The sequence below is a fragment of the Sceloporus undulatus genome, chromosome 6, assembly GCF_019175285.1.
Source record: "Sceloporus undulatus isolate JIND9_A2432 ecotype Alabama chromosome 6, SceUnd_v1.1, whole genome shotgun sequence".
Taxonomy (NCBI): Eukaryota; Metazoa; Chordata; class Lepidosauria; order Squamata; family Phrynosomatidae; genus Sceloporus; species Sceloporus undulatus.
In genome coordinates this window covers 156,627,627-156,650,357 of record NC_056527.1, presented here as the reverse complement: position 1 = coordinate 156,650,357, position 22,731 = coordinate 156,627,627, and the positions used below count along the sequence as shown (strand labels likewise).

The 22,731-nt window shown below is 41.8% G+C and overlaps 1 protein-coding gene across 2 annotated transcripts in view; it reads right to left on the bottom strand.

The window, feature by feature from the left end:
* Positions 1–2,627: 2,627 nt before the first annotated feature.
* Positions 2,628–22,731, bottom strand: part of GRAMD2A (GRAM domain containing 2A) — a 38,606-nt gene continuing 18,502 nt past the window's right edge. For both annotated transcript variants that reach the window (XM_042475839.1, XM_042475840.1), the window contains exons 4-12: positions 22,415–22,487; positions 20,005–20,108; positions 15,559–15,657; positions 14,587–14,658; positions 11,740–11,802; positions 10,726–10,882; positions 9,845–9,944; positions 9,635–9,742; positions 2,628–6,845 (exon numbers count right to left, since the gene is read on the bottom strand). In XM_042475839.1, coding sequence (XP_042331773.1) covers positions 6,842–6,845; positions 9,635–9,742; positions 9,845–9,944; positions 10,726–10,882; positions 11,740–11,802; positions 14,587–14,658; positions 15,559–15,657; positions 20,005–20,108; positions 22,415–22,487 — 780 coding nt within the window. In that variant the 3' untranslated portion in view covers positions 2,628–6,841. The remainder of the gene's footprint in view (positions 6,846–9,634; positions 9,743–9,844; positions 9,945–10,725; positions 10,883–11,739; positions 11,803–14,586; positions 14,659–15,558; positions 15,658–20,004; positions 20,109–22,414; positions 22,488–22,731) is intronic.

Sequence of the window (22,731 nt, the reverse complement as noted above, 5' to 3'; positions counted from 1 at the left end):
AAGGACATTTTTAAATAATTCCACTTCTGCCAAATAAAATGGGAGAGGCATCTTTTAAAGTTCAGAAGTTTTCAATGTGTGACAAGCACCCGAGACCTCAAATGGTACGGGTCATTCTTTTTAAAGCAGCAGAAACAGCCTTTCTTGTCCAAAGGATCTTGCAGTCAGCTGAGCTTCCGACTTTAGTTACATAGGTTTTGGAGTTCTTGTTGACATCATGGCAGCTGCCCAGTAGCATGAAAGGATTCCCTTGTATTGTGAATCCTTTGGATACTGTTTGCATTTGTTGGATACTGTTTGCATTTGCTTTGCAGATTACTGCTAGGAAAGGATACGAAAGCTGAGAAGGTATGGGTGAATTCACTTTTCCTTGTTGCTAATCTCCTTGCATAATTCTCATAGCTATTACAGGGGAGATGGGTCACACTTGCACGCTTCAACTTTGTTTGCTTCTGCACTATATAAGCCTTGAGAGTCCATCTTCCATTTTGCTGCTGCAGAGGAGGGGGTGCACCCTGATCCAGTGATGTCCAGTGATAGGGATTGGATTGGATTTGGGGATAAAGGGATAAATCTGGGTAGAATTGGGACCCTACACAAATTGTGTGAGGACCCAATTCTACCACTGGCTGTAGGGGGATGCTGGACCTCATCGGTGAAAGGGCTGGAATGCTTCTCTGCTGCATCACTTACCTTCAATACAGCTTATGCTGTTGCAGGAACATGTCATTGTTCAGCTGGAAGAACTCTTGGAGACCTGGAACTACACCTTCTTCAGGAGCAAGACAGCCCTTTACACAGTACATTGACAGTTCTAATCCCTGCAATTGGAAGGGCAGCCTATGTTGATTAAACCAGAGTAAAGATTATTAGAAGCATTTCTGTAAACAAGCATGGACAGAAAGGGGAGGAGGAGAAAACCATTGTCCTTGTAACTGCATGCATAGAATTCATGCAGGCACACACATATATACATACACAAATACACAGCCACTGGCTGTCTTCTATACAAAATGGTGTTGAGAACACTCCTCCTGAAAAGTCTGAAAGAGCAAATGTTCTTGAGCACTTTATGTGCTTTTATATCACCCAGACAGCCTTTCCTAAAAGACCAGATGTCATCTGCTTGGAACGTCATGCACACAAGAGCAATTCAGTCAGAGCCTTTGGCAGCTGTTTGTGAGAAGATGGTGGAAGAGGAGGAGGCAGAGGCTATGAATCTTCTCACCTCAAACCCTCAGAAATTCTTACCAACAGGTCTCACCTTTAAAAAAAACTACATGGATTAAGTCAAAAGACCAAGAGCTCGAGCTTTGGTACATGCACCATGATTTCGAAGACAAAGTATGTTTGGACAACAGTTTTCTAGAGCAGAGTAGTGATAGCAACACTGTACAGTTATAGCAGTTTGGTACCACATTAAGTACCATGGCTCCATCCTATAAAATCCTGGGATTTGTAGTTTGAGGAAGTATGTATAATCCCTTGAACAACAGTGTTAGAGCTCAGTTGTCTAGCAAAAGTAAAAATCCCAGGATCCCATATGATGATGCCATGGCAGTTAAAGTGGTATCAAACTACTATAAGGATGCTGTGTGGATATACCCCTATGTGGACAGAATGGGTTGGGGAAAATAAACTGGAGACAGTACCACTATGCTCCTGTTGGCTTCACATCCAATGATAGTTATCAGTATTGTCATTGTGGGGATTTGGGGGGGTTCAGCCTGCACCAAGTGATGCCACAGAGAGGGTGGCACCCGGTCTGGCGTTATACCTGCTGCCTGGCAGGGGGACTGTTGCCACATGGTGGCAGACACATGTCTCTGCTGGCTTCCCTGGCTCTCTCTGACAGCAGTAGGGGAAGGTCAGCAGGAAAGCTCAGGGTCACAGGTTTTTCAGATAAGGAAGGTATTTTCATGACTGACTAGCTTCTGAAGGGCCAAACAATTAAGGCAGAATACTTTTGTAAGTTGCTATACTGATTAAAGGAGACACTGAGGGAAAAATGATGCGGGAAGCTGTGGAAATGTGTTCTCTTTTTGCAGGACAATGCACCGGCTCACAGAGTTGGCAAGAAAGTGGAGGTTTTGAACAGTCTGGTGTCTGAGTGCATCTTAATCATCAGACCTTGCTCTCTCTATTTCCTTTTTCTAAATAGTTAAAAAATGAAATGAAGGAAAATTTTGAATGACTCAGAGGTGATAGCAACAGCACAGCAGTATTTCAGTGACTAGGCATCCAAAATTTTGGAAGGGTTAAAGAAACTTAAGAAACAAGGTGTCAAGTGAGTCGAACTTTGAGGTGAATATGTGGAATAGCATGCAAGTTCCAAGGCTCAGATGTTTCCCTTCTTGGTTGGGCTGAGGACTTTTCAGCACCCCCTCATATCGGGTTTGCCCTAATTTAAAGGTCTTTTATTAGCAACTTCTCTTTTTCCCCGAAGATTTTGATATGTTTACCCAAAAAGCAGCTCATTTTACAGACCTCTTGGCTTAAAAAGAATTCAAAGAGAACTGCTAGGCCTTAATATTCATCACCCCACCATCATAGTAAATAAAGGTCTGTTATTGGTCAAAGGTGGGGGGGGGGGGGGAGACAAGTCTATGTACATTAAGTAACACTAATAATAATACTTAGTATTTATAAAGCGCTTTTCCAAAGTGCTCAAAGCACTCAACATACATTATCTCAATCATCCTTACAACAACCCTGTAAGGTAGGTCAGCATTGTTCTATCCGTATCAAAGAAGGAAAGGCTCCTAAGGCCAACAGACAACACGGCTCAGCTGTAACAAGAACTTCTGTCTCATGGGTCATAATACTCAAGCACTAATTTGTGTGAAGTGATAGAAAATGCTGCAAAGAACCACCTTGCTACAGATCACTTTCCGGACCTGCTTGCCATCTTCCCCACTCCATCAGCTTGGTTTTCTGAGCCTTTCCCCAGAACGTAGAAAAGTTACTTTGGGGAACTGCAACTCCCAGTAGCCATGTTAGTTTGGGAGCTGCAGGAGTTGAAGTCCAAGAGAAAGCAATTTTTCCCAGGTTCAGCCTGTTTCTTGCAGTAGTTACTGTCAGAGGCCCCTGTGACTTGTAGCCAAGACAATTCACAAGTAAACAAAAGGACTTTGTCTTAGCAGCTCTTTCCAAAATTTAAAAACAAATCAGCACAAATATTACATTTGCCTCTCCACAATGTGGGAGGAATGGATTGCAAACAAGACATTAAACACCTGAGACATTATTGCTAAGAAAGAAATCAACCAGCTGACCAGCAGCTGGTGAACTTCTGGCACCAGGGTTGGGAAGAGGAGAACAGAAGAGAATGCAAATAGCATGTTTCATTTGAAGGACACTCACCTAAGTGCCATAAACAAGCCCTCTAGATCCTGTTGGACTGTAAATCTCATCATCCCAGTAACACTGGCTAAAAGTGAGAATGCAAAGCAGGAATGGGGAATAGGTGTCCCTCTGGATGTTGCTGGACTCCAACTTCTACCATGCCTCTCTCCTGGCTATTATTGACTAGATCTCATGGGAGTTACAGTTCCACAACATCTAGGGGGACACACATTTCCCACCCCTGCTGTAAAATGGTTGGCCTGAATCTCTGCTTATTCAAGAAGCCCTAGGGTCAGATGTACTACTCTTGGGCAACCACTGGGACACTGCCAACATCTACAGGTGCTCTAGTTGGCCTTAGGTGGCTACATCCAAGAACTAGATCTTTTACTTCACCCCAGTGCCCTTGGCATGTCGTTATGGAGGATTGTGGGAAATGTACATGACAGCTTCCAGAACCAGCCACCAAACAAACAGAAGCTTATGCTGAAGAAAGTGATGCTCCTTCCAGACAAGCTCATCAAAGCTGGACACCCTTGCCTACATCAGTGACCCACCCCCAAATGTAGCACGTTCCACTTTTGGTATCCCTGCCTACAAGACTGTGTTTTTCTAATCAAATAATCTGCTGGAGGGCCCTGGGATACCTCCATGAGAAAACCAGGTAGGGAGGGAGAAAACATCATGGGGCAACAGTCTCCTACCGCAGCTGCTCTTCCTCTTCGATGTGCAGGTACTGGGCCACACCTGGTTGAGTTCCAGAGTCCCCTCTCGGTTCCCATCAGACAAGGAGGAGAACCAAGAAACAAAAGCCCAAACAATACTGCCCAAAACGTTTTGCTGCCTGAAGCAGGAAAAAAATCATCAGCTCCAACCCACCTTAGAAAGGCTAAGGTCAATATGCCAAGTCCCACTCAGAATCAATTCCTCCTTTCAACTGCCTCTTAAGCAAAAAGTGGGCAACTGCGTGAGGTGTATTTTGGTGTTGTTGCTGCTGCTGTTGCTGCTGCTTACTGTTGCTGCATGGCCTTTCCATCACTTTTCCGTGTCCACCATGAAATGGCATAATATGGCACTACTAGCCTAATTTTTTGTTGTTTTTCATTATTCTAGGGTTTAGATTCTAGGGCTTTGGGGGAGGCAATTCAAATTGCTATGTTTGCAGGGGGTGTTTTAGCCATTTGGGGCCATTTCTAGGCAAAAATAAAATGACTCAGAGTTTTTGTTTTGTTTTTAAACTATTTTTGGGAGGAGGAAGTGTTTTCAAGGAGTTTTGGAAAGTTTCCAAAGAGGCTTTAAGTGCTGAAAAAGTGAAGCTTGAGGGTCTACATATGGCCCACAGGTGGTCCTTTCCCCACCCCACCTTAAACCCTACTGCCAAAGTAGCCTGCTGCACCCTAACACATGGCAAAGTTGCCCCAGAAACCAGCAATGCATGAAAACCCTGAAAGCGGGGCATTTAAAAACACCACTCTCATGCCAAAAGGATCCCAGAAGCCCTTTTCATGCCCTACATACAGATTTTCTTCCTCCTGAAAGGGGTCTTCCCCAGACTGAAAGACAAGAAAGACTGTATATGCTTTACAAGAGAGCAGATCTTGGAAAAGCGACTTAAAAAAAGGAACTATGAGGATTCTGGGATTTGTAGTCCTTAAAAAAGCTTTTTGTGGGCCAAAAAGAGAGGGACATTTCCAGGCTCTATACTAAAGGTTCAATCACTTATTCACTCCCGCATCTTAATTCCCCTAGAGGTATTTCCTTGCACATGCAACTATTTCTTCAACATGGCTCTCCTGCATTACTCCCATCTGCTCTCTATGTGCTTCCAGGTGGCACTTTGTGCAACTGCACCACCTCATGCACAAAGGAGTCCCAACACTACCACCAATTCCGCTTCTGCGGCTTCTGTTTTTTATGTTTTTGTCACTAGGAGAGAAAAAATCTATTAAAGAAAAATAAAAAGATTACATAGCTGCATCAGTTTGTTCTTTGTACTAGCACTAAGAGCCTGTGTCTGGAAGCAGCCTCTCTTTCCTTTAACAGATTCATTTCCCTGAGGAATGCTTTTGCCTTGGGCCCTTTGCACCTGATCAGGGCAGGAGCACTCTGGAGAAGCAGGACTCAAAGCAACCTTTCTCCTGCCCTCATCCACAAACCCACTGCTAGCCATCAGTACAAGCTGCACCAGTCTTTCATGGCTGAGGAGCCAGTTCAAGCAAAGTCTGTTTAAATCATCTCTCCATGTTGTGCCAACAGGGTGAGGGAAGGAGGAGATAAGTTCAAGTCTTAAGTCTTGGCATACTTGTTTTCACCTGCATCATCTTCAAACTCAGAAGAACTGCCACATCTTCTGGCCTGGCAATTCCGCTGATGTATGTTTTCTCATGCCAGTGTCAAGCTACCAACCTTCTCTCCATGGCACCCTGGTAAGACCTCAGTAAAGTGCAACAAAGGCTACATACACTCATTGAGTCACATCTCTTCATTTTCTCCTCTCCTGCAGAGGGGCAGCCACTCCCATGACGGTTTTGCCATCTTGGTCTTGGGAAGGGTGCCTTCCATCAGTCTCAGTCCAAAAGAGCTCAGGGCCTGCCTGGTAACTCACAGGGTTCCCCTACACAGAACATCACTACAACTACTATTGGCATTTTGCAGGCAAGTATTTCGTGGCATTTATTGGGTAACTGGAATCCCGTTCACTCAAGAAGACTAGTCCTAATGAAGATTATTTTGTTACACTGCTGTGCATGGAGGTGAGGAAGAGACAGGTCAAAGCTGGTATCACATCCTTTGGACAGTATTCCTTAGTAGTTGCCCTTCTTTATTGGCATTTTTCACTGAAGCAAAATTCCAAATATCTTCTGGGGCTGTTCAGTTCCCCGCTAAGGGAATGCAGGCAGTGAAAACTGGTGGAAGGTTGAACAGAGTAAATCTTAGAAGAAAATACAGCTGCTTCTCTGCAACCTGCTTATATCCATTTGGATATAACAAGAGGCCAGCCACAGTATTGTCTGCAGATAGTAACAATCACTCTTTCTGAAGCAAAGCCCCAGAAAGAGATTGCAGTCCCAAAACACAGAGGAGCAGCTCAGAATTAGCCCTATAATGTAATTCCCAATTTTCTTGGTGCTCTAAGAGAAAAGGTTATCCAATGCCCTCAGGGATTGAGGATATAGTTGGAGCTACCATCCCCAGACAAATAAAGCCTGAGTGTGGCCTTCGTAGTGGCCAGCAATGATGAACACCACCAAAAGGGGCTGCCAAGTCTGGGTAATGTGTTTAACCGCTTCAAAGGGGCTGTGGCAAGGAAGCACTTCTACCTTTTAGTGCTGGAAATGAAGAGCTTTGGTCCAGGGGTAACGCAAGTGTCAGAACAAAGGATCCTTTTGCCTTGTCTTCATTGCAGCCATGTTAACCACTTGGACATGGAAAGGATTTGCATTTAAGGTGCAGTTCTCTCTTTCTTTCTCTGGTATCATCCCTCTTGAGGCCACAGTCACCTGTTAAACCAGGAGAAAGGGGCAGAAATAACATTAACAGGCTCTGAACTAGGCAGAGAAAAAGGGTGGAGAACCTCTTTCAGCCTAAAGAACAAAATTCAAATTTGTTTAAGATCTCAGGGGACCAAAGCCACAAGGATAAGAACTAATGGTGACAGCATACTTTATCTTAGAACTACTGGGCCTCAAGAGAGTCATTTATGTCTTTCAGAACAGGATTTGAAGGAGGCATGCAAAAGCTAGGAAACCACTGACAGTGTCATGGGGGAAGATGTGTGACCAGCTAGGGTTGCTGAGAGGACTGGATTGGAACCCCTGGATTTGAGCCACAGGAATGAAGAACTGACACAGTTACATAGGATGCGTCTGAGTACTTCTTTTCATTTATTTATTCCCTATAGGTGGCCATTGTGTGCATGTGAGTGTTTAAATAAGAACAAAGCTTCCAGAATGGATGTCTCAATTCAAAGAACCATTTCAGTCTATAGAGGAATAGATAGTAAAATTAAATGATCTAGCTCTCATGGATAGTTTATCCATGTATATTAATGGAAAGACAATTCAACAATATAAAAGGAAATGGAGAGAAGTGTCAAAATTATGGAGTAAGGATATGAAGTATTAAGTAAGCAAAGGTCAAGAATATGTATAAAGTAGAAAAATGTAGAAATTAGTATGTATAAGTATTTATCTGTGTCCCTGCTTTGGAAAATAGTTAAGGAACAAAGATAACATAAAATATAATCTAAAACCTATTATGTAGTAAAAGTGTATGTAAATTAAGTTCAGATAAGAATGTGTAATCAAATGTACAGTCACAATATGTGTCTTGTTGGCTTTTTGTTTTCTGTTGTTTTTATGTTGCATTCAAACCATAATAAAATTATTTTTTTAAAAAAAGAACCATTTCTGTACTTCTCTATATGCTCCACTTAGCATCCAAGGATCAGTTCCAGATCCCTTGACCATGTGAAGCATGGCAGGCAGTGACCAGGAGTAGGGCACAAACTCTACCGAATGCCTTGCCAACTGAGGCTCATCAGTTGCCGTCAGTCTGTTGTTTTAGGCAGTTGGCCAAAAACACAGGAACTGAGAAAAGCCCCTGGCTGGCTATTATCCTGGTTTATTTTTTTTAATGTTTACCTAGTTTTGGTGTCCTAGTTATTGTTCTTGACCAGTTACATCAATGTTGCGGTTTCAGGAATTAAGACAATATTGTGTTTTAGCATTGTTCTTATTCAAAATGGGGAACAATATATGTCTTCTGATTTGTTAGCATCCTTAATTCCTATTGGATTTTCTTTCTTTTCTTTTTTTAAATAAACATGTAACTAAAATAAACATGTAAGGCAAATACTGTTAGAGATCTGGGAGAAAAAAACAGCAGCCACAGCGAGAGAAAATTCCATTAAGTCATAATACAAATCAGTCTTTGTCCATGGCCTTACATCAGTGCTCCCACTCATTTGTCCGTAATGTTCTAGGAATATCGCCCTATTTAAACCCTAGCCCATGAAAGGAAAAACAAAATCAGATGCCAGAAACCTTTGAAAGATTCAGATATATTGAGAGAAGTGTGCATGATTTATCCCAACTTCAGTACTGGAGTATTTTACTCTCACACCTAAACAATACTGGTTATATGTTGCTTTGTACCCACTAAAGCCAGAAAACAGAAATAATAATGCTGCAGTCTATTGATGCCATGCTACAGTGAGACATGCTCCTTAGTAAACCTAGTCTTTGATCTCTTATTAAATTTCATAAGCAGAGCCAGTGTGGTGCTGGGATAACAGTGATGGACTAAAAGTAAACAAATACCTGCTAGGCTGTGATCCATAGAATCTTAAGAGTTTGAAGGAAACCTAAGTGTCATTTGGGTTCAGTCTGAGACCTTTGGCCAATTGTAGCTTAACCCACTTCACATGGTGGCTGTACGTTCAATATGGAGAACCTCCATCTTGACCATCAAAGAGGAAAGGGAGGACATGAATGTAGTAAACTAATAGTATTACAATTATATAAAGCAACAGGCTTCCATCTTCCAGGTATTGAACAATCTTATTTTGATTACTGCATGGGACTGCTTCTGGAAACTATCTGGAAATGTAAGGAGATCCAGAATGCTGCACCCAGAATATTTATGGGAACTCATTAGAAGGAATATATACCTCCCTTGCTGAAACAGCTTCATTGGCTACTGGTTCATCTTCAGGCAAAACTGAAAATGATGGTTATGATCTTTAAAGTCCTATATTGCTTTGACCTAGACTGTCATTGCTCTGAGATCTTTTGAAACAGAGCAGGATATAAATATTTTAATCATCATCATCATGAGACTGTATAGCCCTATGTTTGAAAGCCCTCAAAACCGGGGGGGGGGGTCTCACAAGGCCTTCTGGTGAGGACACGGGAGAGGGCCTTCTTGGTGGCTGCTCCCAGGCCGTGGAATTCCCTCCCATGAGAAGTTAGGCTGGCCCCTTCTCTGCTCTGCTTGATGATGAATGGATAATGCAAAAGTGATTTTGGCGGTGTGTGTGTGCTGCATTTTTATCTTTTAAATTATTTTCTGTTATTTTAAATTATAGGTGCTTTTACATGATAGATGATTTCATTGTTTTTTTTTAACCAGGTTTTTAGTTGTATCTTGTTTCAATCTTGTTGTAAGCCATATTGAGTTCCTTCTTGGGAAAAGGGCAGAATATAAATTAAGCAAGCAAACAAACAGGGAAACAAATGGAGAAGAGGTTTCTAACCAGAACTTGCTAAAACTTCAGAACATCCCTTACCTCTGGGGTACCCGCGAGAGATAGTCGCGATTCAATGAGCAGAGTTGCTGCTCCAAGCGGAAGATGCGGAAAGCCAAGTATGAGGAAGACACCACCAGGAGGCAAATTCTAAGAGCAAAGACAAAAAAGACACAGAAAGGCCTTGTTTTATATGCAGCCAACAGGGACCCAGAAAATCACAGTCAAGAATAAGTAGACCTCCAGACTTACAACACAATGAAGATTTTCAGTAGATTATAATCAGATGGTCTCAATTCTGCTTTGTAGCTGGGCTCCTCTTCCAACTCTTCCTCAGTGTTTATTCCACTTTCTGGGGGGAAAATAAGCACAAAGAATTCATGGCTTGAGGTTATTTTTACACATATACCAATATGTTATGATCACAAACACTTGAGAGGCTGGATGGTTAGTGACACAGGATAGATAAAGTACTTTATATACAGTATTGTGAGGCTTTCTTTAAAAGAGCATTATTTCAAACATGCTTAAGTGAATCAGTGGGCATAGTCCTTCAACACATGGTTAGAAGAATATGCAGAGTACCGAAACAACTGGGTTAAAACCAAAAATAACCAAAATACAGCATGATTAAACTTAACATTTAGTAAGACAGAAGGAAGGAAATGAAGAATTTAATCATATGAAATATAAAATCCAATAAAGATCATTTTTTTCAGATTTGCTTTTCTTTACTGGAACCCACCACTGACTAAGTGAACAATTTATCTTGCCTTGATGTTCTTCCTCAAGTTATTAAAAAAAGAAGAAGAAGTAAAGATTTGTATAGATCATCTATCTAAATAAATGCCCTCATTTGTTTCTCTAGAACCAAATGTCCTAGGCTGGAACACCTCATTTCCATTACTGGAAATGATCTGCTAAATCATACTTTCATTTGATGAAACCCACTTTCAGTCTCCACCAAAACCTATTGTTTTGGGGAGGTTGCCACTGCATTTCTCTGAGACTGAGAGAATATAACTTGTCCAAGATCATCCAGTGAGTTTTCCATGGCTGAGCAGGGATTCAAACCCTCGTCTTCTGGAATCCAAGCGCAGTACTCAAACAACAATTTTTACATCTCTCCATACCTGATACTAGAGGCTCTTCAGAGTTACAAGAGCTCTCTTTTGTGCTGAGGCTGCTGATTGAAGCCCTGTGGATGCACTGGAATCCAGCATCTGGAAGGGCCAGCGACAGTGATGCTGAGGACCCTTTCCTCCATTTCACTTCTGGGACAATGACCTCCTGAGGAAGACACAGAATGAAGGTCAGTTAAAGTGAAGTGGTCTTTACTAGAGTACCAACCCACAGACCAATAGCAGAAAGGTATTTATTTTGTCATTTATCCAAAGTGTTGTTAATGCTATTCCTCATTCAAAAAGGCTTGAATATCAGTATACATGCAAAAAGAAACAAGTCAGTTCTCATGCCAACCAGAAAGGGCAAAACAGGCCTAGATGGTCAGTCTAACCAGGCAGGACACCAGGCAGTCTAACCAGGCAGAAGCAGCTTCTTCCATGAAGCTGAGGTGAAAAATGGATGGGAAGAGAGACTGCCCGTCAATATTTTGACACAGCAGTTAGCTTAGGATAGAGGTTCAGATTAATGCTGATAATTGCTTAGTTTTAGTTAAGACAATGAAACAATCCATAGGCTCAAATTCTTGCTGTCATTCCTTTACCTTCCCAGTAAAACCACAGTTTTGTTTTTCATGTGAACTGATGGACCCATGGTCCATCAAAAACCACAAATTTCAACAACCACTGTGACTCTTGTTTCTGTCCCTAGTTAACAAGGGAGCCATGGTTTCTTCAACTACTGTTTCAGTAAGTGTCCATGAAATGCCATGAAAATCAGGCTGTGAAAAGAAAAGCTCCAGAGAAGGAGGGAGGGAATGCAGAAGCCTAAAGACCATTTGCAGCCTCTGACCCATAATTAAGAGATCAACATTATGCCTGCACCAGGGAGATGGGGTGGCACATTTGTCACAGTGCTAGACTACAACATAGGGGATCCAGTTTCCTATCCCGATGGACAGATAGTTGTGAGCAACTGTGCAGAGAAGAGTGCTTTGTTTACCATCACCTCCCAAATGGCCTTACCAGTGCCACTGCATCTGGCTCTTCAGTCAGTTCTTTCAAACTCAGGCTCTTTTTGCTGGACACCTGTAAAAAGTCAGAAGACAAGAGAGATCATTGATGCATCTTGTCCTCCAGTCAACTGCACAGCTAGGGACAGACCCTTCAATAATTGTAGGGCCAACACAAACTCACTGCCAAAAATGCCATCCTGCATTACACCCAACACCAACACCTGAGTATTCTCTATAGCCAATTCAAAGTTTTGAAAAGCAGCAAGTTTTTTTTTTAAAATAACTTGTTGTCATTATGATTCCAGGGCTCAAAAATTGTTTGATATTGTTACTGTTTTAAGTAATTTCTTTCTTGCTATGTAACAGTAACACAAATACTTCAAGGAAATATATTCAAGGGTAGCTGTGTTGGCCACAGAACACCATAGAACAAAACCCAAACTCACAAAAGAACAACTGAAATGCACAAAGCACAGCATGTAACCTTTTGAAGCTTCTTCAGCAGGCAAAAAACTCATTTTGTGGTTGTTGACTGCCATCAAGTTGACTTTGACTTATGGCAACCCCATGAAGGAGACCTCTAAGTCACCCTACCCTCAAGAGCTCTGTTCATATATTCCAGACATGTGCATTTTGGTTTTATTCCTCCTATTTAGATTTTGTATTTTGTTTTATTTTGCTAATAGACCATCACAGCTATCCTTGAATATGTTTCCTCAATTTGAGGATTTAGCTGCAACAGGGGAATCCTAAACAAGAAGTATCTAAACACTTATAAACATAACAAAAAAGAGTACCATAGAATCATAGAATCATAGAGTTAGAGTAGACCAAGATAAATGAGAACTAAGAAAACTGTTACTCCAAAGGGTATTCAAATGTCTCTCGTATGTCCCACTGCCTGGCTTATATATTTTCTGTCTCAAGAAAGACCTAACCGCATCTCAAGAAAGCCTCACAACAGACTCTTTACCCAGGGAACCAAAAGAAAGATGTCATCTTCCTCCCTCAGCAAAGTAAACACCACACTCTCGCAGTGGCTGAGAGCAGGCTTGTCAGAAACTTGTGATCAGGGTTAACTAAGACATGCCCTATGATTACTGGTCATGTGGTGAGGAAATGGCCATGCACCCATTTTAGAGAGCAGCCAACAAAGAAATCAGAAGAGAGGGGGGAAATGTTCCATCAATGCCTGCCTGCCCACCCAACTCCTCCCTTTCTCCACTGAGGAACAAAATGTATTCCAGATTAATGAAAGAGCTTGTATTATGCTGGTTGCCTCAAACTATCAGACGTTGGCCCAAAGCCTTGCACAGCCTAAATGCCGGCTCCTAAAAGACCCCCATATCACCAACACCTGATCTCTATCAAAAGGACGGGACTATTTTTATGTTCTTATATGGATTTTGTAGCAGTGGCTGGTGGAAAAGGAAAGAGAGTGCAAATAATTATTCCAGCTGAAGCAAAATGCCACATTCTGAAAGTCAATGGAGTAAAAAAATAATTGCGAAGTGAAAGGCTTTCGCAAAAATAATTGCTTCTATCTGTGCAAAACATTCTCTCTAACTTAGCATGGAAAGCACTTCTCATCTAGGACAGAGAGAGACAATAAGCACCTCCCTGCTATCTGTCTGTCTGTCTATGACAGAATCAGAGAATGTGTGTGTGTGTGTACATATACACACCCCTCAGAATGACTAGGACTAGGAACTGGACTAGACAACCATTAATTTACTAAAACCAATGTTTTTGGGTCGTGAAAGATCCCAGTTCTAGTTGCCACTCATCCATTGGCTTGCCTACACTGGCAAAAAACTCCATACTCACCCTGTAGCCGCAACACAGTTTCCCAGTCTGCAGTGATGCTGATAATACTACATATACCATGGCAAGATCAGAGTAAACCGGAAGAAAAGAGTGGTCCTATGACAAATCACATGTCCTATAGTGCAGAGTATTTCCATCCACATGGCCATGTCCTTGTCACCAATCTGGATATTCCAGGAAATTGCAGGGTTTTTCTGGATTTTTGGAGAAATGTCCCGCATTGCCTACAAATCCCTAGGAAAATTGTGTGTCTGGGCTGAAGCTGCTATGGTTTACCACCAGTGTAGACAAGCCCCATGAAACTCACTGGGGAACTTTGGGACAGTCACACACACATGCATATTTACACACACTACTTGACAGAGCTGTTGTGAGAATAAAGTGGGGAGAATGCCAACCACCTATGTTGCCTTGAGTTCACTGAAGGTAATCTGGGATATAAATGTAGCTATCATATATACTCAACTATGAGTCGACTTCATGTATATAAGTCGAGAGCAGGTTTTGGTGCCAAAGTTAAAGATTTTTATAGAAGTCATGGATAGGTCAAGGGTAAAATTTAGGGGCATGTAACAAAGGATGCAAAGGTTGAAGGAAAGGAATATGATACCAAAGCACACTGCTATTTTCCCACCCAGGAATTCAAAAAGGCCAGAAGTGGCACTGCATGTACAGTACCTCTTACTGCCTGTAACTCACTTAGGGGAATCATCAAATATTTTGAAACACTGTGGAAAAGTGAGCAAATCTCTAAATTAAAGTCATGTAGGTATGAGAGCTCAGTACCTGAGGGAGACCCAGAAGGGCCAGATTTAAACTCTGGAGGGCCGGATTCAGCCCCAGGCCTGAGGTTCTCCATCCTTAATACATAGGCAGGCTGATGGAGGCAGCAAATTCTCTAGTCACCCTTATCCAAAGCATAATGAGATAAAAAAAGGAATGCATTATAATCTGGTTCTTCTAGATGTTTGCTGAGATTGGTTTTTAATGAGACCATGAGGATTCTGGAAAGAAGAGAAGGAGAAAGTACCTGCAGATGCGTGCAGACTCTTCGCAGAACATCGTACACACTATCTCTAGAGATCAGGGAAACGAAGATATACTGGAAATAAAATAAAACAGAAGTGAGTAACCAAAGCCCAGACAGTAAAGATTGAAGAAATGTGGCTTGGGGAAGGGGGACAGCCAAGTTTCTCCTTCTGCACATGTTTCTCCTTCAACACACAGTTCATCTTTTCAGCATACAAAGATAGATGTACATTTACACATCTCTTTCAAGGGCAGCTGGTAAATATGTAGCAGAGCTCTGAAACTTATTAGGGAGACAACAACTTCCAAAATCCCACAGCCAATAGGGTGCCAGAAGATAATTATTCCAAGCTCTGGTTATGGCAAAAGAAGTAGGCAAGCAATCCCTGCTTCCACATTGGTGGTGAGCCCATGGTGAGAGTGACTGAGAGTGGAGCCAAACATGAGATACAGTTCACAAGCTCTCTGAACAAGATGCTCAACCCAGGAATTTGGGATCAGTGTCTAAATACTCTAAAGAAACCAGATCCCGTCTGATCTTGGAAGCTAAACAGGGTTAGCGCTTATTAGTACTTGGATGGGAGACCGCCAAAGAATACCAGATAATGCAGGCTGTATTTCATAACTGGCAAAACTACCTATGAGTAGAAAATCCTATGAAATTCATGGGGTTGCCGTAAGTCAACAGACATGCACCAGAAGCCAGTACTCAAGCCTTTTCACACAAAAATCTACTCCACGTTTTCTTTCAGCCATTGTTCTTTAGCAATCTAACATACAGACAGAAAATGCTTTAGCTACTGCTATATTTAGGAAGCTGGGAGGCAGAAACCCTTGTAAACTGAAGTCATCAGATCCTGATTTATTTCTCTATACATCCCAGGATTAGATTAAGACAACATTTTGTCTGCTGAGGACAGGGGTTCTTCAGGGTTAATCCACTGGGCGTGGAAAGCTGGCTGCAATCACTTACTTTTCTGCTGGCATTGGTGGTAATAGCCAGTCCGTTGGGTAACAGCCGGGCTGTTTTGTGCTTTTTTATCAGCTGGACAGAGACAACGGGAATAACAACCTGAAATGGGGAAAAGGTGGAGAAAATTGGTTACAAGATGTGCACAACTATGGACAAACAGTGGGACAGAATGGGTCATATTATTTCCTGGTTACTGGTTACAAAATTATCACCCAAATCATAAATATATTTATTTTGGAAGTAAGCCACCCTGACAACTAGGAGACTTACCTGAAAACAAGTGTACTTAGGACTGTTGCTTAAATTCAGCCAATGCTGAACATGATTGTCAAATCCAGTGGTGGCGAACCTATGCACGAGTGCCAGAAGTGGCACTCAGAGCCCTCTCTGTGGGCACACACGCCATCATCTCAGAACAGAGTTCGCCAGAATTTGTTACTAGAAAGTCAGAGGGACATGACACTTTGTGATATATGAGTGGGTTTTGGGTTGCAGTTTGGGCACTCAGTTTGTAAAATGTTTGCCATCACTGGTAATGGCTGACTGCTTAGGAAAAAAATCTCAATGGCAGTTTCTCTGTTTTGGTTCTGCTCTCTCACCAATACGTTTCCTCCAATTAGGTTGTGTGCGGATGATAAAAGAGGAAGCACAGCCAGTAGTGAGGCATGATAGACAATAAAGTCTATCAGTGTCTGAAGGTTGATGAGTCCTGATACAGAGTCTTTAGAGAAATGTTACTGCATACAGTACCATATCATTCAACATTTTGCAGACAGAAACTGGGATGTGGGTGCATGGAGAAGATGGCAAAATGCTAACAGGGGACAAAGAAAAGGCAGAATTAATCAACACCTTTGCTTCAGTCTTCTCAGAAAAGGTAAAGGGTGCTCAACCAGGGGATAATGGAGCAGAGGACAGAATGGGGGAATTTCAGCACAGAATAAGTAAAGAGATATTACAGGAATACCTGGTTAATCTAAACGAATATAAGTCTCCAAGACTAGATGAACTACATTCAAGGGTATTAAAAGAACTGGCAAATGTAATATCAGAGCCATTGGCAATAATCTTTGAGAACTGGAGAACAGTGGTATTCAACATATTTATCAATGACCTGAATGACAGAATTAGGGGCATACTTATCAAATTTGCAGATGACACCAAATTAGGAGGAGTAGCTAACACCCTAGAGGACAGGATCAAAATTCAAAATAACCTGAATAGAGCTGGGCCAAAGCTAACAAAATGAACTTCAATATGGAGAAATGTAAGATACTGCACTAGGGAAGAAAAATGAAATGCACAGATATAGGAAGGGCGACACCTGGCTACATGTGAAAGGGATCTAGGAGTCCACGTAGACCACAAGATGAACATGAGTCAATAGTGCGATGTAGCAGCTAAAAAGACCAATGTAATTTTAGGCTGCATCAATACAAGTATACTGTCTAGATTAAGAGAAGTAATAGTGCCACTGTATTCTGCTTTGGTCAGGCCCCACCTGGAATACTGTGTCCAGTTCTGGGCACCACAAGTCAAAAAGGATGTTGAGAAACTGGACCAAACCCAAAGGAGGGTGATTATAATGGTAAAGGGTCTGGAAAACATGCCCTATGAAGAAAGACTTAGGGAGCTGGGTATGTTTAGTCTGGAGAAGAGAAGGTTAAGGGGTGATATGATAGCCCTCTTTAAATATTTGAAGGGATGTCATACTGAGGAGGGAGCAAGCTTGTTTTCTGCTGCTCCAGAGACTAGGACCTGGATCAATGGATGCAAGCTACAAGAAAAGAGATTCCAGCTCAACATTAGGAGGAACTTCCTGACAGTAAGGGCTGTTCGACAGTGGAACAAACTCCCTCAGAGAGTGGTGGAGTCTCCTTCCTTGGAGGTCTTTAAATAGAGGTTGGATGGCCATCTGTCAGGGATATTTTGATTGGGAGTTCCTGCATGGCAAGGGGTTGGACTGGATGGCCCTTGTGGTCTCTTCCAACTCTATGATTCTATGAAAAACCATCCCTACCAATTCAGTACAGTATTTCATACAAAAGAGATAAAACACAAAAAATTTGTCAGATATTGTCTTGTGCAGACATGACCATGAATCTTAAGTAGGGGTGGACAACTTTTAGTCCTCCTTGGACAACTACTCCCATAATCCCTTACTCTTGACCACGCTGGCGGGGACTGATGGGAGCTGGAACCCAACAATACCTGGTGGGAGGGGTCTTGATGTAAGGAAAATCAACAGCCACAAGTAAAAGTTCAAGCGTACAATTTTTTAAAAAACCACAAAGCAAGCATTGAAGAACCCTGCTAGATGGGGTGAACATTGAGAGGTGGAATTAACATTCTTCTTGTTCTTGTGTGATGTTTATTTAAGTAGGTAGTGCTGCTGATATAAATAATTCAGCCATTTGGCACTGTTTTAAGGAAGTCTGTTCTAAATATGGAAGAAAGTTCCCCATCCAGAGGAGTGTTTACTGGATAACCTCAAAACCGTAAATCAAGTCAGGAGGATGGAATTCTGGACTGCCTCAAATTAAGTTATTGTTTTCCACATGCCCTAGAGATTGGCCTGGTCCCTGAAACAGTTTACTTTGATGATTTAAGAAGAAGAAAACAAACATTTGTTTCCAGGAGATGTTATTGCATCTTTAGGAAGCAAGACAAGACACTTTTACTCTCTCAAGCATCTGGCAAAGTGTTGCTGTTTGTGTATTAATATTACCAACACCAATCCAACCTGCTTTAATTCTCTTCATGTTTAGTCTAATTGCATTTCATTACTCTCAAAGTCACAATATGGTTTCAATTTGTTCTTGTTGTCATTAGCTGCCTTGAAGGCTTTTTAACAGGAAGTAACAGTGCTTGGAAAATTATTTGATGGAAGTAATTCATTCTTTCACTCATTATGATGCAAGTGTAAACTGCTTGATACCTCCCCCAAGTAGTTTGCTAGTGTTCATGTCACCATCTTCCCTGGTGACTTAGAATCATAAAATCACAGAGTTGGAAGAGACCTCAAGGGCCATTCAGTCCAACCCCCCTGCCATGCAGGAATTCACAATCAAAACATACCCAACAGATGACCTTCCAGCCTCTCTTTAAAGACCTCCAAAGAAGGAGACTCCACCATACTTAGAGGGAGTGCATTCCACTGTCTAACAGCTCTTACTCTCAGAAGGTTCTATTCCTGCAGCTTGCATCCATTGTACTGTGTCTTAAGTCTCTGGGGCAGCAAAAAATAAGCTTGATTCATCCTCAATATAACATCCATTCTTCAACCCCTTCTCCTCCAGTCTAAACATCCCCAGCTCCCTATGTCACTCCTCATAGGGCATGGTTTCCAGACCCTTCACCATTTTGGTCGACCTCCTTTAGACACATTCCAGCCAGTCAACATCCTGTTTGAATTGTGGTGCCCAGAACTGGACAAAGTATTCTAGATGAGGCCTGACAAGGCAGAATAGAGTGACACTATTACTTCCCTTGATAGACACTATATTTCTATTAATGCAGCCTAAAATCGCATTGGCCTTTTTAGCTGCCACATTTCACTGTTGACTCATGTTCAACTTGTGGTCTACTTGGACTCCTAGATCCCTTTCCCATGTAGTCTCCTTAAGCCAGGTGCCTCGCATCCTGTATCTATACATTTCATTTTTCTTCCCTAAGTGCAGTACCTTATATTTCTCCATTTGAAATTCATTTAGTTAGTTCTGGCACAGCTTTCTAATCTGTTAAGGTAATTTTTAATCACGTTTTGTTGTAACACACACTGTTACTTGTTGATTGCCTTATATTACCCTTTAGGTAGGAGGAACTTAGGACCAGAAAAAATGGCATAAAATGTTTAAAATACTCAGAATATCTAAAAATGTCCTTATTAAGTAACAAGAAAATGTTCTTAATACAGGAAGGAAGGAAGGAAGGACATCATTCCTACTTCTTACATGTGAAAAGTGACTTTGTTATGCCTTCCTTATCAAGGTGGAAGAAGACTCCCAAAAGATAAAAAGATTACTTGCAACTTGCTACCTCCAAGCTCTGGCAAGTGGAGGGACAATTTTTTTAACTGAAATAAAACAAGAAGAAATATAGGATAAAGCTAGTGTATGTTGTGCATCCATGCAAAAGCTTCTACCTCAGTAAAGAAGAACACATTTATCATTAAATGAGCTAAACCAAGAGGGGGTCATATGTCTGTAAACGCAAATAGTCGAGGTCACATGTTGGTGGTGGGTGGGATCAGAGTTGGCAGAAGATGGAAGGATTTCAATGCTACAGGGCTCTCCTTCTCTAAGTGCCAGGCCATTTCCCCCTCTTTCTCACTCTCTCACCTCATTATGCTCAAGGCATCACCTACAATCCTTTCCCCAGTCCTTCCAAACGAACACTCAGCTCCATGAAAAGGGTAAAATCTCACCCTAAGACTGACTGACTTACCTTGATATCTTTCCCAAAAAGGTTTGCATAGAAACAGAGCCAGTTGGGGGAAATATACAGCCGGCCTTGGATAAGAATGTCTCTCTGAAGGGCGCAGGAGCATACTGTGATGGAAGGGAAGAAAAGTAAAAATGCAGATAAGTTGACAGAAGGAATTTTAGTCTGATTTCCAGAGGGGGGAAAACATGACTAAAAGCAGCTCATAGCAATGAAGAAAGCACTGTACATAAATGAATGGAAACCCAGGGCCCGCCATAACCTTTATGAATTAAAGCAAAGTGCAAATCACAGATGAGAAGGAATCTACCTCCTACAAAACCTGCCTTTGACAACATTAATGTTGACAACATTAACTAGAAACCTAGGTTAGAATTACTGTAGATCAGAATCAAACACTGGTTTCTCTAGACCAGGGGTAGGCAACCTGCGACCCGCGGGCCGGATGCGGCCCGGCAAGGCCTTGGGACCGGCCCCAGCCTGGTCCTGCCGCCGAATGCCGCCGGGGCCTTTGGGGAGCAATTGTCTATAGAAGCCTCAGAAACATGCATTTATATTAACCTTTTTTAAAAAATCAGCAAATTTTTTTGCATGTCCTCCATTTTTTTTTAAAAGTGTCTTCTATTTGAAAATCTTGTCCTACATTTGTCCTGGTTTATTTATATATTTAATTTTTTAAAAAATTATTTAACTATTTATTTTTTGGCTTCGGCCCCCCAGTTATCTGAGGGACAGCAACTCGGCCCCCGGCTCAAAAAGGTTGCCTACCCCTGCTCTAGACTATGGGCTATGCTCTTTTGTGTCCTCCTCCTCCTCCTCATCATCATCATATTTACTTGTTTTTTTCCTGTTTGAGTTTTCCGGTTATGTTTTCTTTCCTCACTCCAATGTTATATATTAAGTTTTATTTTCATTTTCCTTTATACTCTTTTTACACATTTCCAGTATTGATACTGATATGGTTGTAACATTTCTGAGTACATTTCTTGTGTTTACTTTCTGAACAGATTACCTATTTTCCTTATGCATTTTGCTTTGTGCTTTTTCTGTTATGGATGGTCCTCTTTCACTGTGGCTGCTTGGAAAAGCTGGTGGGGGAGTTCATAAGAATTGTTTCCAAAAAAGTAGCTTTTTCAAGGTCTGCTCTGGTCATGGTGATTCTAGTCTGGAGCTATGACTTGTTTTAGAGCTTGGCTAAAGGACTGGAATGAGAATGCATGGCCAGGGAAGGAACGGCTCCCCACCATAACATTTTCAGCCTAGGGCTGAAAGAGTATCAGGATTGTATTTGATCACAAGTTAAACAAAAATCAGCTGTGTATTAAGAGATTCACAGTTTACAAGTCACAAGTAGTAAAAGCAATAGTTTACTCCTCACTACTGACACTTTATCTGAAGTGCCATGATGATGCCTGATGTCCTATTCTGAGTACCACTCTTTCAGAAAGACATAAAGAAAATGTAATGGGCCAAGGGGATGGAAAACAAGGTGAAAGAAACTGGATATGCTTGGCCTGGAGGAGGAACCCAATCATTCTCTTCAAATACACAAACGGCTATCAAAAAGGAAGAGGGAGAAAATTTGTTGTCCACTGTCCAAGAAGGCAGAAAAAATTAAGTACAGGTAGGAGCTCAGAGGCTAGAAGAAATAACTATTTCCCCAGGAGAGGGGGTCATAGTTGCAACTCAGCGTTACAGTGCACCCTTAAACCTTTGATGGGGGGACAGAGAAAGACAACTGCTTGAAACTCTAGGGAACCATGGCCAATCAGGTTCAGACAATACAAAGATAGATGGACTAATGTTCTGACACTCTATAAAACAGATTCATATGTCCAGGGAAATTCAAAGGGAGAACCAAGAGCTCAGTGGTTGTGCCTCCACTTTGCATGCAAAAGATTCCAAGTTCACTCCCTGGCATCTCCAGGTAGAAATCACAGGAACATGGAGCTGGAAGGGGTAGGAATGAAAGCAGCTTTGAGAAGGAAGAGAGGCTGAAGAAGACCTCAGCATCCCTTTCTCATATGCCACAGTCCTAAGTGTTGCAGGCAGATTCAACTGACCAGCATGAAGTGACCAGGAGTGCCATGCAGGCTTATTCAGAAGCAGTTCCTACCATTTTCAAGGGGTCTAAGCTTCGGAATATTACTATTTTAGCTCCCAGTATCCAGCCACTGAAGTTAAATTTCATTTGGGGCGCAGAATTCTTATGGGGGAGGTAATGCATAGCTAGATTTCTAGTGTTTCACAACCTTTGGTCTTCTTGGTCTCTTGAACTTCATCTCCCAGGAATCTGAACCCACTATGGCCAATGGCCAGGGCTTCTGGGAGCTTGAGAACTACTATAACAGATAATCTATGACTCCTCCTCTCAAAGGTACCACCCTCCATTAAAGAAGACTTTTCCACTCACCTTTCAGCACACTTTCTTCTGTGGGGATGTCCTTAAATAACTTGTGATACTGAGAGTTGTATTTATTTGGAGCCTAGAAATAACAGACACAAGGAAGTCAGGGATTATCAGAGTGATTTCCAGGGACATTAATAACAAGTAGATGCCAGATAACAGGGAGTGTCTTTGTTTTTAAAAGGTCACAGGACTTGTTGTATAGAGAGGTCAGATAAGATATAGACACAAAACGGGATACACTGGGGCAGGAACAGCCTTTTAGTTCAGCCTCTCCAACCCAGCAACATTCAGATTTGCCAAACTGCAGTCCCCATTACATG